Genomic DNA, 15,919 nt, shown 5'->3' on the forward strand with positions numbered 1-15,919 from the left:
TCTGAACCATCCACCCCGTAGAAGGCATAGCAGGGGTCCGAGGTCCAGCGGGCGCGCATCCACTGAGGGTAAAGGTCAAAGGGTGAAAGGTCAGTGGTCAGTTGCCGAGTGAGCCTAAATTAAAGTAGGACCTGCACACTCAAAAGCTAAGACAGACAACATTTAGATTCTTAACGAATCTTTGTCAGGTCATCTCGTTGCTGAGCAAACCAATGCGTGCTGAGTTGCGTAGCGTAAGGGCTTTGTTGGAGGTGGGTGGTGGTCTTGCGTTGATTCCATTTGTCCTTTTCATTGATCTGAACAAACCACTTCACACGTGGAACCTTGTGAAACAATGCATGCTTGATGGGAGCAGATCATAAAACGGGCGGTGCCAGGGTCATAAACACCACAAAAGTAGAAGGGACAGAATGGTACAAAAGGACTTACGTCCATCTTGCTGTGGCAGTCCGGGTAGCGAGGATCTTTGGGCACCTCACACTGGCCTGTGGCTCCGTCCCTAACTGCGGAGTAGAAAACACACAAGGGCTCACACATCAACAATAAAGCCAATACCCGTGGGCTGAATCCTAAACTACAGATTCAGTATATACAGTATATCATGAACTGATCGTCAAAGAAGACTTGCCATGAAACCTCAAGCCGCTTGGCTTTGACCTAATGACAATGTCAGAGAGGGGCTGCTGAGGCAGAAACAACCTTTCAACTGGGCCACTCAACAGGTCTCAGGACAAAAAAAAAAGCAGGTTAAAACTGCACTGGACGAGATTAAACTGGGCCCTGTCTCTGGGCTTTAACACACTGGCCTCCATGGCTTCAGAATGAACAGAATTGCATTAGGCTGCCTCCAGGGTTAGCTAACAAGCAAAGCCTGGCTCTCCCTGCCGATCTCAGAGGCCCACACAGAGAGCAGCGGAGAGGTGACACAGCGTCTGCTTGATTACAGTTTTTCTCGATTGCTAAGACACACTTAATGAAACTGGGATCCACTTGATCTTCATCATCACCACTTCATCAGCGCTTTTTCATTTGTTCCACACATTTGTCATACCCTTTTTCAAAACAGTTAACACAGATCTCATAGAAAGACGCAGAACTCTATTGGATTAACTGTGTTAAACGAAAGGTTTTGGAGGAGCCGCAGCAGGAGGAGAAAATAGAGCTCAAGTTTCAAATTAAATTCAGGCAACAATTATTGACCATGTCATGGTCAATGCAGCAGGGTTTGTTATCTCTAGTAAAATCATCTGTGGAGAAAAGAATCCAATTCATGCTGTGATATGCTTGCTTGTCATTTTTGGCACATACTATAACTATGTAAAGTGTCAGCAAATGGCACAGGCATATAACACAAATTAAGGTTGAACCGGTTCATATTGATAGCTGTATTTTGTTGTCCATTGTGTAATGATTGATTGAAAGAATATATTAATTTGACCACATGTTGTGTTGTTTGATGGAAATATTTGCTTTTGTTGCATGTTTTTAATGTTTTGTGAGTGTTAGAGCATTTGGCAAACAAAATTTGTCATTTTGGTCAGTCAGCTTCTGTTTCAGTCTGTGTGTTGTTTTGACGTCAGAGTGGACAAATGTGTTTAAGCAAATGAGAAAAACTGTAATACAAAAATCCCCCCCCCCCCTCTCTCTCTCTCTCTCTCTCTGCCTCTCTCTCCTCTCTCTCTCTCTCTCTCTCTCTCTCTCTCTCTCTCTCTCTCTGCCTCTCTATCTCTCTCTCTCTCTCTCTCTCTCTCTCTCTGCCTCTCTCTCTCTCTCTCTCTGCCTCTCTCTCTCTCTCTCTCTCTCTCTCTGCCTCTCTCTCTCTCTCTCTCTGCCTCTCTCTCTCTCTCTCTCTCTCTCTGCCTCTCTCTCTCTCTCTCTCTGCCTCTCTCTCCTCTCTCTCTCTCTCTCTCTCTCTCTCTCTCTCTCTCTGCCTCTCTATCTCTCTCTCTCTCTCTCTCTCTCTCTGCCTCTCTCTCTCCTCTCTCTCTATCGCTCCATCTCTCAGTCTCCTCGCTGTCTCTTTCTCCCCCCATCTCTCTCTCTCTCTCTTATAAAACTCTCCCTCAGGCTCCCTCTCTCTCTTTGACTGTAATTGCCTCTCTCTCGCTCCATCCCTCCCTCTCTCCCTCCTTCCCACTCTCCTTCCCTCCCTCCCTCTTTCTCCTCGGCGGCCAGCTCCCGTCAGCCTAATTAAAGGAGCGGTTGCTGTTTTTCCAGCAGCGTGGCGCTGCCAAGTCCTGCTGAGCACCATCACAGACAAAGGATTACCAGCCATTCTGTTTGATTACCAAAATAATGACAGTCGTACTGTAATTCTCTACAGCTAGCAGTGTCAGAAATTAGCCAGGGGATTTGATTATCTTCTCTCAAAATACAGTCTCTACTGTGTATAGAACGTGTCTACTTTAGTCAGTGACAAGATAAATGATAACAATGGGCCACGTCTCACCCCGTAGCATTGGAATGCGTCGCCTCGGCTATTAGAACATCTAGCTATACATTATCCTTTGCTCAAGCAGAATTGGAGCAACAATGAACTGTGCTCACAGTGAACTCTGTGTTGTATCAATGCCTTGTAAAGAAATGGAGGACATCGACAGTAATAGAGGGAAGCTGACAGCCTCAGATCCCATTAACTGGATGGGAAATTCTAGGGCCCTATAAAATCGGTTTTATTTTTTCCTTTATTCTGTTTTATTTTTCCTCCATTTTACTTCACCCACAGACTCTGAACGACTGCAGTTATTTTCCTTTTCTTTTTGTTCACTGGATGTGCACAAGCTGAATCTAGTGGCCTATTCAATCAACAAAAGAAATCTAAGTCGGATTGGGTCATGTGCTTTGCAGTTCATGTTGAATTACATTTTGAAAAAGTGTTTTTACCTACAAAGGCTAGCCTCAGTATTGCTAATGTTGGCTAACTGACTACACACACACACACACACACACACACACACACACACACACAAACACAGGGGACATTTCTTCAAGATTGTTGAGGTGTTGCAGGGTAAAATAACATCACTAATGTGTACTCTACATAAAATATAATTGTCATGGAGCAAATTAAGTTGTTTTCTTATCATTTCAATGCAATTTTCCATATTGTCTAATTCCATTTGTATGTCTGAATTCGATGAGTCCAACCATTTTCCCCATCGCGGATTTATAGGGATCAAAAATTCATCAGCATGCATTGAACATCATGTTACCGTGTTCCTGACGACATTGAGGCAGTGAGACAGGGCCCCAGTGCAGTGTAACTCTTACACAGACACGAATGGAGCTTCATCATCTCAGCTGTAAATGTGGCATAAATAATACCTGTCATGTTCGATAGCATCACATTACAAGTTCAACAAAGACCAGCGTATTCAGATGTCTAACTCCAGTACAGTCACTTCCAGGTTGGCGAGGGGATAGAGGAGTGTGTGTGAGGTGAGGAGAGTGGGCGTGGTCCTATATCTATATTAATGGGTGTGTGGTATCAGCTGGGTGTGAATGGTCAGAAAGGTGTGTGTTGTATCCACTGGCTTTGAGTGTGTGTGTGTGTGTGTGTGTGTGTGTGTGTGTGTGTGTGTGTGTGTGTGTGTGTGTGTGTGTGTGTGTGTGTGTGTGTGTGTGTGTGTGTGTGTGTGTGCGTGTGTGTGCGTGTGTGTGTGTGTGTGTGTGTGGTGGCTAGGTGTGTGTGTGTGTGTGTGTGTGTGTGTGTGTGTGTGTGTGTGTGTGTGGTGGCTAGGTGTGTGTGTGTGTGTGTGTGTGTGTGTGTGTGTGTGTGTGTGTGTGTGTGTGTGTGTAGTACAATACCTCTGTTGTTGGCCATGCTGCGTTGTAGGATCTGCTCCACTCTCACAGCCATGTCAGACATGTTCTGGGCTATAGCCTGAATACGTTCCACCAGTCCCACTGGCTGGATCCTGCAGTATACACACACACACACACACACACACACACACACACACACACACATACACACACACACACACACACACACACACAAACACACACACACACACAAACACACACACAAACACACACACAAACACACACACGGCCATGACTATCAACAGAACTGTACAATTTCCTTCTTCTGTGACATTGGACTTTCAATATCACCCGTTGTAACATCTTCACAAACATTGTAAAAAGCAAAGGAAGGCTTTTTTCCCTTTTTCTTTTAATCCAATATTCTACCCTCCAGTGGATGCTTACAGTTTACTCCCGCGGAAGAGAATAGCCACAACAGGCAGACGAAATGCTAATTGTGTGGAACTTGGTTGGAGCGTGAAATAGAAAAGCTTTTAAACACTCACAATTTATTTGTTGAGATAAAAAAAAGTGAGTCAGCACATTAAAGCCCCAGTCCCAGGGAGGCCGAGAACAGAGCACAGTTAGGTTGTTAGCAAATGCGTTTCATTGCAGTTGACTGCAATGGCTTGAAAGCAGTGTTGGCAAACAATCATGAGAGGCAGAGAGAAATAGAGAGAGAGATGACACAGAGAGAGAGAGAGAGAGAGAGAGAGAGAGAGAGAGAGAAGAGAGAGAGAGAGAGAGAGAGAGAGAGAGAGAGAGAGAGGACACAGAGAGAGAGAGAGAGAGAGAGAGAGAGAGAGAGGACACAGAGAGAGAGAGAGAGAGAGAGAGAGAAGAGAGAGAGAAGAGAGAGAGAGAAGAGAGAGAGAGAGAGAGAGAGAGAGAGAGAGAGGTGTCCTTGAATCACAGCGAGCTCTAGCAGAAAAACCTGGGAGGCAGCCAGGAGTAGAACCGAAGGTAACTCCAGCCTTAGGGCAGCTTGAACAGTAACAGTGGAGATGGCCTGGGACATACAGTAATGGATCTGGGCCCAGGCTGATGACACAATTACATGGTGGTACAAAGCTGTACTGAGAGATCCCCAGTAGTCATCATTAAGGTGCTATGGTGGACATTGGGAATCCTCTCAAAGAAGCCAGCTCTCCCACAGAATAAAAGAGTGGTGTTCCCGGGTGTATTGTACACTAGAGAACTGAGGACCAAGTGTTCCCAGAGCCTTAGCCATGAGCTGGCTGAGGACAAGACCTCTGATGCAAGAACCTGTCATCTGTCCTTGAGCCTGTACCTGCTTCTCTCTACTGTCCTCCTTGAGCCTGTACCTGCTTCTCTCTACTGTCCTCCTTGAGCCTGTACCTGCTTCTCTCTACTGTCCTCCTTGAGCCTGTACCTGCTTCTCTCTACTGTCCCCACCACTGTGCCCCCTAACAGACATCATATGATTTATGCAGGACTAGACTAATACTATTCCAAGATTCTGTGTGTGTGTGTGTGTGTGTGTGTGTGTGTGTGTGTGTGTGTGTGTGTGTGTGTGTAGAGGGGGGTAATAAAACTGCATAACTTGGTGCTCCAATCTAACTTGACCATGTAATGCCCTGGGGGAAGCAGTGGCCATCACATCCTATTCCCTCCTATGAGCCAACATGTCAGGACAGATGAGAGGCACACAGAGACAGCAGCACAGGCCTGTATGTATGAGACACACTCCTCGGCTCAGACAGACATATAAATCTGTCCTTACACTTTTTTTTGCAAAGCATACAATTGGTACACCTCCTTATGCAACCTGTCCTTAGTGGTAGACATCACATTTATATTAAGTGTCTGGCCCAGGGGAAGACAAGACAAGTATTGAAGAGTAATGTGGCTGGCTGATACGTTTTTGAAATAAGCGAGGGCTTTGGTTTCTCTGTTACCTTTTATTTCTGTTAAACTGTCACTTTGACTCAATTCTGATGCGGCGACTATCATGTAGATAGACCCTAGACTTTACTACCTTTCAGTAATGCTTCCAGTGTGGCTGGTTAAAACAACAGCCTACAGTATGACGGCCCTTTCACCGGTCGCCTTTACCGTCGGAGGAGAACCATTGCCATCATTTGTACTGTAGAGTTACTCCCAAAGAGGCCAATTAAATCCTTGTTAAACATACATCAGAATATGATTTATTGAGCATAACTAAAGAGCATACAATTGCTAAAATGTAGAAGAATGCAGCTAACCACAGCAAGAGTTGGATAATGGTGTGTTGGTGACAAGAGTTCTAGATCATGTCTGTGCAGGGTCGTTGTGTTGTTACTGTACGGACTAGAGGCTGCTCTGGTTCAGATCCATATCACATATGCCTCGGCAGTGGTTAGCATGAACTGTACTCTGTAGCCAGTAAGACTCTCAGGCTCCTACGTTTTCAGAGGGGATTTTTCCAAGGTGTGAGACATGGAGAGTGAGAGAGTGTGTTGAGCGTAGGAGAGCAGAGAGATGTCCGGAAGGGATGGACAGAGTGTCAGACAAACCGCAGCAGGAGGGAGCCTCCCTATCCCTGCGTGTGAGAAAAAGGTCTGTTGCCATGGAGACCATAGAGCAAGCTCAGGGTTGGTAGCCTCCCCATGTCTGGCAAGGATCCCTCTAATCCAACCAATAAGAGGAAGGACATGGGTGGGGGGTATGAGATCTTCTGATCAATGCTCATGTGCACAAAAAAAAAAAAAAAAGGTTTGACATTTCGCATGCATTGTGTGTGTGTGTGTGTGTGTGTGTGTGTGTGTGTGTGTGTGTGTGTGTGTGTGTGTGTTGGCAGTATGGACCCAGATGAAGTGTCACAGATGTAGACAGATGTATACTTTAGATGTAGATTGAGTGAAGAGTCCTGTGTTTTGCAAACTGCTTTGTTTTCATACTTTCCTCATACTGTAACAAAGTCCAGTTCATTTGCTATTTGTAGACATGGAGTAGATACATTGAAATGTCATGACCAGACCATACCTGTCCAGGGCTGAGCTGAGCTCGTCCAACCTGTGAGAGTCACTGGTGTTTCCCAGTTTGGACAGTGTGTCCATCCTCTTCATAATGATCTCCAACATGTCACTGATCTTCCTCAGCACCCCACGAGACTCCGGGCCTCCCATCACTGCCAACACACACACACACACACACACACACACACACACACACACACACACACACACACACATAAATAAATAAATAAATATACTACAGTATATTTCATTTCAACATCATAAAGGCAGAGAGAGAAAGGGAGAGAGAGACAGAGAGAGAACAAGGGAGATATATAGAGGAGAGAAAGGGAGAGAATGATTAAGATTGGGAATTGATGTCTGGTACACTGCTGCATTGAGGGAACTCACAGTTAAATCAGGCCCGATGTTAAACTTGTCTCCCTGATCTATAGTGTCAACATATCAACTTCCTCTCGAAATGACTACCCCTGCCTGGGCTACAGTAAGTACAGTACACAGCCCGAGGCTGTCCCACTTACAGTCCTCCTATCCTTCCATTCCTCTAATGTGATTCTTAAATGCATTTTCAAAGGCTGCACCAGAATGCTGGAACACAGAGCCACTCAACGTTGCATTTGAAATGCACTTGACAGTTCTCCCAATAAAAGCCCAGCCCTTGATATTGTAGAATTATTCCAGTATTTCGCGGTGCACTAATATCACAGCATCCAAGGCCCACTCTTGGCCTTCATTACAGAAGCAGAGCATGCAGGAAGCAGAGACCTCTGGACAAACAGTAGTAGGGGAAACAAATTAGTCTGACAGTGATCTTTGTTGATTTTTTTTGTTTTCCCCTTCCCTCTCTCGACTCCAATTACCCATGACCCGGGAAGTGCAGGTGAACCAGAATAATTATGTTAGTCCTTACCTGGTCAATTACAAAGCCAGTAGCTTGAGACACCGACTCAGTTCCCTCTCAAATGTCAAGGCTGTGCCATTTGCTTTGTTTCTCTAATGACTCTGGTCAAACTCCGTCAGGATCAATGGAATGTTATAAATCATGGGTGACCATATTTATACCTGTGTTTGCTGTTGAATAAACTGAAATGGTGTATTTAAGGTGACACGGCCACAGTAGCCTAAGTTAAAATAGAAGAGAGTGTTCTGTACCTTCTTGCTATTGTCTTTTATAGCTGAAACTCACCACTCACTCAAAATCAGAATCAAATCATTCCTCCTGATTCCTGATTCCTCCTCACCCTGGCCTGCTAGGAGACCTTGAGGACATGGGCAGTAACAGCAACACAGTGTTCTAAGTGAGTGTGAATGAAATACAGCTTCACCTCTCTTTGTTCCTTCATCAATCGCATTGCACTCCAAAAACTGCATTGTGTGCAAACTCACTTTCCTCCACTGTCAGAGTTCATTTGTCACTGTCCATGAGAAAGTCACCTTTGTCACAGGAAACCACACTGACTGTAGATTAAACCACAAAAGAAACCAAATCGGGAGCAAGTGCTTAATCAGGGGAAAAAAGAACCTGATTAGAGTCAAATTGATCTTCCTGCACTGGAGGTCCGGGGCCCCTTGGTGCGTGCGTGCGTGCGTGCGTGCGTGCGTGCGTGCGTGCGTGCGTGCGTGCGTGCGTGCGTGCGTGCGTGCGTGCGTGGCCAGATTGGGGGAGGAGGCAGATTCACACTGAATGAGGTCTATGGGTTATGAGGATATGTGATGACTAAGTAGGGGTGGGCGACATACCGGTATGAAATACCGGCGAAATACCGGTATCACGTTGTGCCATGATATGAATTTTGGCATATCACGGATATCATGATCACAGCACGCCCACGTACCTCAACAGCCATATCCGTCTGCCAAGGGTTGCTAGTTTGGCTATCAGAAAACTAAATTGTATTGAACTAACCGTGCAAATGAGAAGCATTTAAAATGAGTGAAAACATGGAAGGTGTTTGGTGCAATTGGGGCTGCTGACGAAAGAATTAGTTCGTCTGTCATTTGGAACTGGTTTGGATTCAAAATATCCGACCTCAACCAATCGGCCTGGCACTCTGTCGGCCTGTGACTGCCAAAGGAGGTAACACAACCAACCTTTTCCATCACCTCAAAATAAATCATGTCTGCGAATATGATGAAAGCACCAGAATGCAAGTAGTAATCAACACACACACACACACACTCACACACACACACACACACACACACCACTAAAAGCATCATTCTCCAGTGGTCGTCCCTATGACAACAAAGCAAACCATGGAGAGAGATAAGCAGTGCCGTAGTTTAGCGCTGGTGGCAACGTTGTCACATGACTGAAACCAGAGACCGTTGACAGACTGCTAGTTTTTCTGGGCCGTAACCAGTGAGAGACGGAACTGCTGTAGTATGCACACATGACTGGGTTTTTTTGTTATTATGGGAGTAAGGTTCCCTAAAATAGTAATAACTACCCATTAAGTTATTTAATTCAGCTCTGATTATTTATTATCCTGCATTTTTGCATTTGTTTCATTTGTTTTAATGTTCCTGGGTGACTTGAACATTTTTTGTTCCTGGCTGACTTGAAAAAAGGTTGTAGGTCCTATATAGGAAAAAGGTCCTATGTAGCAAACTGTTTATCCAGCATTTTTGCAGTTCTATCCTGCAGTTCTATCCTGCAGTTCTATCCTGCAGTTCTATTCTGCAGTTCTATCCTGCAGTTCTATCCTGCAGTTCTATTCTGCAGTTCTATCCTGCAGTTCTATCCTGCAGTTCTATCCTGCAGTTCTATCCTGCAGTTTATCTTGCAGTTTATTTGTTGAGAAGCACAATTATTGCACAATTATTTGCAAGATTATATGCATGATAAAAAGATCCAGAAGTGTACATTTTGTCCCATGACTTTCCCTGGTTTTATCAGGTTAAAAGCAATCTTTGTCATCTGTAAACTTTGCAGGGCTCATAAAATGTGGTTCAGAAAAAAAAAAAATCTATATCGTGATATCATATTGTTATCGTTCAGAGTGTGAAAGATATTGTGATATGAAATTTAGGCCATATCGCCTACCCCTACGATTAAGTGTCAAGACAGGAATCAAGGAGAAGAAGGAGCTGCTGAGAATTGTGGATTATTAGCATATTGTATCAAGGAAACTCTCTCAACCTTTGTCCTTTTTTGCAACCCGTACCTTATTATCCATTCTCTTCCTCCTCAGCTGTGATCTTACCCCTTTCCCCTTAATATGCACATGCACACTTCCCGTCATGGATTTACACTAATAGATTTACAGCTTCTATATGTATGGTGAAAACTCACTCTAGTCTTATTTCATTTTCTCGTTTATGCTTGAACAAATTCAATTCTTTTGAATCCATGACAGGGAGGGAACAAGGGCTGACTTCAGGGAGAAGAAGGGCAGAGAATCAGACAAGGGCAGTTCCTGTCTCTTTGGGCTAAAATGTCTTCCTTCCATCCTTCCATCAGTCTGTCTAAATCAGGAGGTCGGACTGGCTTCCTCTCAGTCACAGACACCGACAGCAGGGGCTGGTCATTTAAGCCCCAGTGTGGCTCCATCAAAGCTGGACTGTCTCGGTTCTTCAGTTCAGAAAGAGCAGGACTAAACAGGGAGGGGGGCCACTGTACAGAACCTACCATCGGGAACCATTTCAAAGGGAACGATTACTGTATATCCCCATTATTTTTGGTAGAATGACACCTAATACTGTAACTGTACTAGAATCCTAGAAGACATGATGCCCCTTCGGTAACGCCGGCGCTGCTTACTGAGTACTTAGTGTTCTTACTGAGTACTTAGTGTTCTTACTGTGTACTTAGTGTTCTTACTGAGTACTTAGTGTTCTTACTGTGTACTTAGTGTTCTTACTGAGTACTTAGTGTTCTTACTGAGTACTTAGTGTTTGAGATAATTTGCCAAGATAAAAGTACACTGATGTTCGTCAACTGAGGGATTCTATTTGTGGTGTTTATTCCACCGAGGTGCGTTGAGGTTGAAAGAGACGATCACACCACCACAACTGAGGGTTCGGTGCAGGTGCCAGATTCCAGGCAAGCGTTGCTGCATTAGATCTAAACACAGCCCCCGGGCTCAAGTGTGGGAAGAACGATCATGATGCATCACAGTAACCATGTTTCTCACATACATTGTGCTCATAAATCATCATTATTCAGACACCCGTCCCACACAGACACCCGTCCCACACAGGGCATTTTTAGAATACTTTGATATATACAGTACCGTACAGTACAGTAGTTTGGACACACCTTCTCATTCAATGGTTTTTCTTTATTTTTATTATTTTCTACATTGTAGATTAATATTGAAGACTATGAAGGAACACATATGGAATTATGTAGTAAACAAAAAAGTGTTAAACAAACCAGTTCATGTTTTAGATTTTAGATTTTTTTCTTCAAAGTAGCCACCTTTTGCTTTGATGACAGCTTTGCACACTCTTGGCAAGGTGTGTCCAAACTTTTGACTGGTACTGTATATATATATATATATATATATATATATATATATATATATACATTGGCAATCTATTGCATCAGGTATTCTCATTTATTTGTGCGATGGCTCTCCCCTTGGGATACATTGACTAATGTGTTTTTTTCTGAAGAGAGGCCTGCACTGTGCAGTTAGGGCCGTTTCAGGAGCCGTTCCGCCGATAGTATCTGTGTGCTAATGTGGGCCTCTGCGTGTCATTCCTCATCTGCTGGTTAATAAAGGGCCCATTTAACAAGAGCTAATCTCCTTTAACGACTCAATTTCGGAAGTGCCACAACACAATCGATTTTATGAACAAATTCCAATTAGATAGCCATTTGTAGCGTAGCCTGCTGAGAGCACAGGGGGACTGGCTGGCCAATCTAAAACAGAAGTCCTTGGGACTCACTGGCCACTGTAGATGTGAGCCTCTGGCAAGGAGTTGCACTCTGTTTGTTTGTGTACTGCAGCTCGACTATAGTCTGGGTTGTAATTAAAAAAAACAAAAAACATTCTTCTTAAAATCTGCATATGAAAGATAACTTTGATTGTGGGTAGCTTACGTTTCTTACACTGAGATGCTTCAGATAGATAGGGATGGGTAACATCTGCTCATTAAAAACGGTGCCATTTTACTACTATCTTACTCCAAACAGCTTTGCACAGACAGTAACTTTCGTCCACTGATAATCAAAGTCTGCTCTCTCATTATAAGCATTGTAGTATCCACCTGGCTCTTCCATGACTGGAAGCCCATTGGCTTTAAGTCGGGACACATTAAATGTATAGGTCCTGAGAGACTGGCATATGATCTCTCTCTCACTACAGCGGTTTGCTGAAGCCCATTATCAGAGCCATTGGAGTAAGGAAGGATAAAACATCTAGGAAGTTAAGGGCTCCCAAAGGGCTCCGCAGTGGCCTAATATGGTGATGTATGAATCCATAGTGGGAAGCGGATATTGCTCTGGTTGGCTAGTTACTGTCATAGCTGCTAACCAAATTCCAGTTTCATTATTGATCGCTGGTTTAAGTTTCATTTAGCTGAGGGCTCCTAACGCTGGGAGACTCATTGATGTGAATCAGAGAGCAGCAGACCTCACATATCTACGTGACCGTTCAATAATAAAGAGAAGAGAGAACTCAGGAAATAACACGTCTCTCCTCTCTCGAAGCGCTGTGAGAGGCTACGTCCTCTTAGTGCACTGAATGTTGAACATAAAACACAGCTTCGTCACGGGCTGAAGGCCAGAGACGCCGAAGGGTACAACGCGTCATCTACACAAAGCTGAATCACGGTTGACAAATCAACCTTAATGAAGTAACACTTGACATAGAACATGAAATCTATTATCTAGCATTGTGAAAGTGAAAAAAAGAAAAAAAAACTACATTTATGAGATGCCACAATCAGTCGTGAATCACTGTGGAGCACAGTAAACACAGATCACCCCATGCTCTCATACAGTATGGATACTGTCATCCGGTGAGACTTCAGACACACAAACACAAATCATTCACACGATCAATCACACCAACTTAACACTTGTTTAGTATTTTCCAAGCCACACAGTGTGACTTTGCCTAATGTCAAACCGGGTTGCCTCGCCTTTGATAGTGTGTTTGTACATCTAATTTCCTAAACCCTCCTGTGCTCTGTGATGATTTGGGCTGACACTCTCCGGCACCATCACAGAGGGATGCTGTGCATTGTGTCCCGCCACGCAGAGCTAATCCTGCGGCCGCACGCTCCAACATCCGGATGATGTATTTATTAGCTGTGTGAAAATCCCTCATTTGTTAAGCAGCGGGTGCATGTTTGGACTGATAAAGTGAATACATTAAACTTCTTGTGACACAGAATCAATACTTACCAAGTGTGTGTGTGGGTATGTGTGTGTGTGTGTATGTGTGTGTGTGTGTGTGTGTGTGTGTGTGTGTGTGTGTGTGTGAGAGAGAGAGAGAGAGAGAGAGAGAGAGAGAGAGAAAAAAATGTTTGTTGTTGTTGCTGAGGAGAGAGAGTGAGGCTTTCGTGCAGCGCTTTCAGAGAGCTGTAGACTCCTTATGTCAAATACACAAATCAGTTATTCACTGTGAAACAATCCATAAATGCACACACAATTACACACACACACACACACACACACACAGTTTATACTTCTCTAAAATACTGTATGCTACAATTCACATTTCTATAATTGATGCAGGTGTAATGCAGGTGTTATGCAGAGCCAGCTCCATCTCCACAATGTGGGGTTTGTTTGGGCATCGTTAACTCTAGAAAGTCATGCGTGAGTGCGCAGGTGGATAGAACACACCACACAATTCTCTGCAGAGATAAAGAACCTTCTGTCTCTGCCTCAGATAATGCATGTATGCTTGGTTGCATATCCCCAAACAGTGCAGTTTTTCTTATAGCCATCTAAAAATACAGAAAAACTATACAGGATGAATTTAAGTCATCTTGGGACAATTATCAATTAGTTCTAGCTCATCTAGAGGAGCATGGGAGATTTAATTTATCTACCAAGTAATTTTGACTCATAAAACTATTGATTATAAAAGTATATTGGGTGTGTGCCAGAGTTCCATAAAAGAGTTAATCAGCCTGCCTTTTAATTTGCCAGGAACGTGTGTATGTGTGTGTGTGTGTGTGTGTGTGTGTGTGTGTGTGTGTGTGTGTGTGTGTGTGTGTGTGTGTGTGTGTGTGTGTGTTGATGATTGCAAGCGAGCGTGTATGTGTGTGTGTGTGTGTGTGTGTGTGTGTGTGTGTGTGTGTGTGTGTGTGTGTGTGTGTGTGTGTGTGTGTGTGTGTATACAGTATGTGCTTATGTATGTGTGAAACTGACACATTCGATAATGCGGCCTCCTGTACTCCCCTCCCCAATGACTGTCCATATCCTCTCCTACATGATTATGTGCTGGTCTTGTTTTCCTAGTTAAGGCCCTGTGGTGGAGAAGGTGGGCAGGGGGGGGGGCTGTCAGATGGGGGGGGCTGTTCCCTCTCTGTCAGAGTGGAAGATTCACACTCCCCCCGGCCCCCCCACACTCTTACACCTCATACAAATATTCATTAACAGGAAGACTGATTGAGTTGCTCTGTTGTGCACAACACCCATGGGGGAGCTGCCAGACCCGGAACCCATTGCAGTAGACAACCTTTGTCACTTATCCTCTCCGCAGCCTGAGTTCCTCTCATTGCACCTGACAGCCCAGGAAACAGGAAACTATCCACACTAATTCCTCTATCTAGGCTTCTCCGAGGCTTCAATTAAAACCTGGGTCTGCCTCGTCCTCCTATTCTCCCAGTGTGCTTCCTACAACCACCTACCGCACACCGCACAGCACACAGAGACAGATAAACAAGGTGAAGGAGAGTCTTCTCCGATATGATTGTCAAACATAATGAACAGTAGCTCCAACTAGGCTAGGAAGCTTTGCTGTGGGCTTCCATAAAAGTAACAATGCTTACATCCAGCGTTCAGTTAACCCTAGCACTGTTATTTTTGAGAGAACATGTGTGAGGTCCTGTATTTTCAGGGTAAATAGAAAATCACACCCAGCCACCAAGACAGAGTACCGCTGACTCAGCGACTGCACAGAAAGAGAAACACAGACACACACACACACACATACACACACACACACACACACACAGACAGCTTGTGTATAGAGTATACTGTACACATGAATACTGTCTTGAACATAAGGTTATGTATTGGTGCCATAATGATTTTCTGGGACGCTGACAGTGTGATTTTCTTGGACTCATTATTCACATTGACAGCTGAATGAGGAATCTGTGTTTGCTTCAGAAGCAAAAACAGCAAGCTACCAAATTCCTGTCCTCTGCGTGAAAAAAACAATGGCAAAGCTGGGAACCACTGGAAACAAGTAAATATATGGGCAAGCAAAGCAACTGACTCACTTAACAGGTGCAACTGCATCATTTACATCTCTTGATCAATAATATCTGTGCTCTAAAGATGGTTGTGAGAAGGCCCCAACCTGATTAGAATCAGCCATGGAATCAATGAACCAACCAGAGCACAGATAGATACCATATCTGTCATGCTAATCCTCTGATAAATTACAGTACAGCATAATCTCCCTGGAAATCACACACCATCACAGTAGGGCAGTGCAATAAAATTGATATAGCTGATTATCTCGATATGACTTTTCATCATACTGTATCCATAGTCCAGCATTGATCCGTTTTTGTTATTTTGGGCGATTTGTTCCCTGAGTTATATCAACAATGTGTTGCATACATACTGTACAGACTACCAAGGTGGTACACACAACGCAGTATGTTACATTTTCAGTTCAATTTAAAATGTTCAGTAACAGTGCCCTGCCTAAGTAAGCATGTTTTCTTCTTTTGGCTCTCCAAAAGTTTGGATTGTAAATCAAGCAATTACTATGAGGTAAATAATAATAAAGTATACATCCTCAGCTTTTATTTGAAGGTATTTATGTACATATCGGTTTCACCAACACTTTTGAGCAACATGAAGAATGCTCACCATGAGAAAAACCCCAAAACAACCTCCACAGATCAGGAACAGATCAGGAGGTATGCGTGAATGTGTCAGAGACTACCATCCGCAGAAGACTACTCTAGCAGAACTACAGAGGCTACACTGC

General features: G+C 44.0%; 1 protein-coding gene across 1 annotated transcript in view; it reads right to left on the reverse strand.

The window, feature by feature from the left end:
* The window catches only part of mgat5b (alpha-1,6-mannosylglycoprotein 6-beta-N-acetylglucosaminyltransferase B), a gene marked incomplete at both ends in the record, with an annotated part of 52,340 nt that overhangs the window by 29,815 nt on the left and 6,606 nt on the right, over nucleotides 1–15,919 (reverse strand). Inside the window, 4 exons of the mRNA XM_083677990.1 lie at nucleotides 1–62; nucleotides 430–503; nucleotides 3,808–3,917; nucleotides 6,793–6,937. The exon at nucleotides 1–62 is cut by the window's left edge and continues 109 nt beyond it. Coding sequence (XP_083534116.1) covers nucleotides 1–62; nucleotides 430–503; nucleotides 3,808–3,917; nucleotides 6,793–6,937 — 391 coding nt within the window. The remainder of the gene's footprint in view (nucleotides 63–429; nucleotides 504–3,807; nucleotides 3,918–6,792; nucleotides 6,938–15,919) is intronic.

The sequence above is a fragment of the Argentina silus genome (assembly GCF_951799395.1).
Source record: "Argentina silus genome assembly, chromosome: 9".
NCBI lineage: Eukaryota > Metazoa > Chordata > Actinopteri > Argentiniformes > Argentinidae > Argentina > Argentina silus.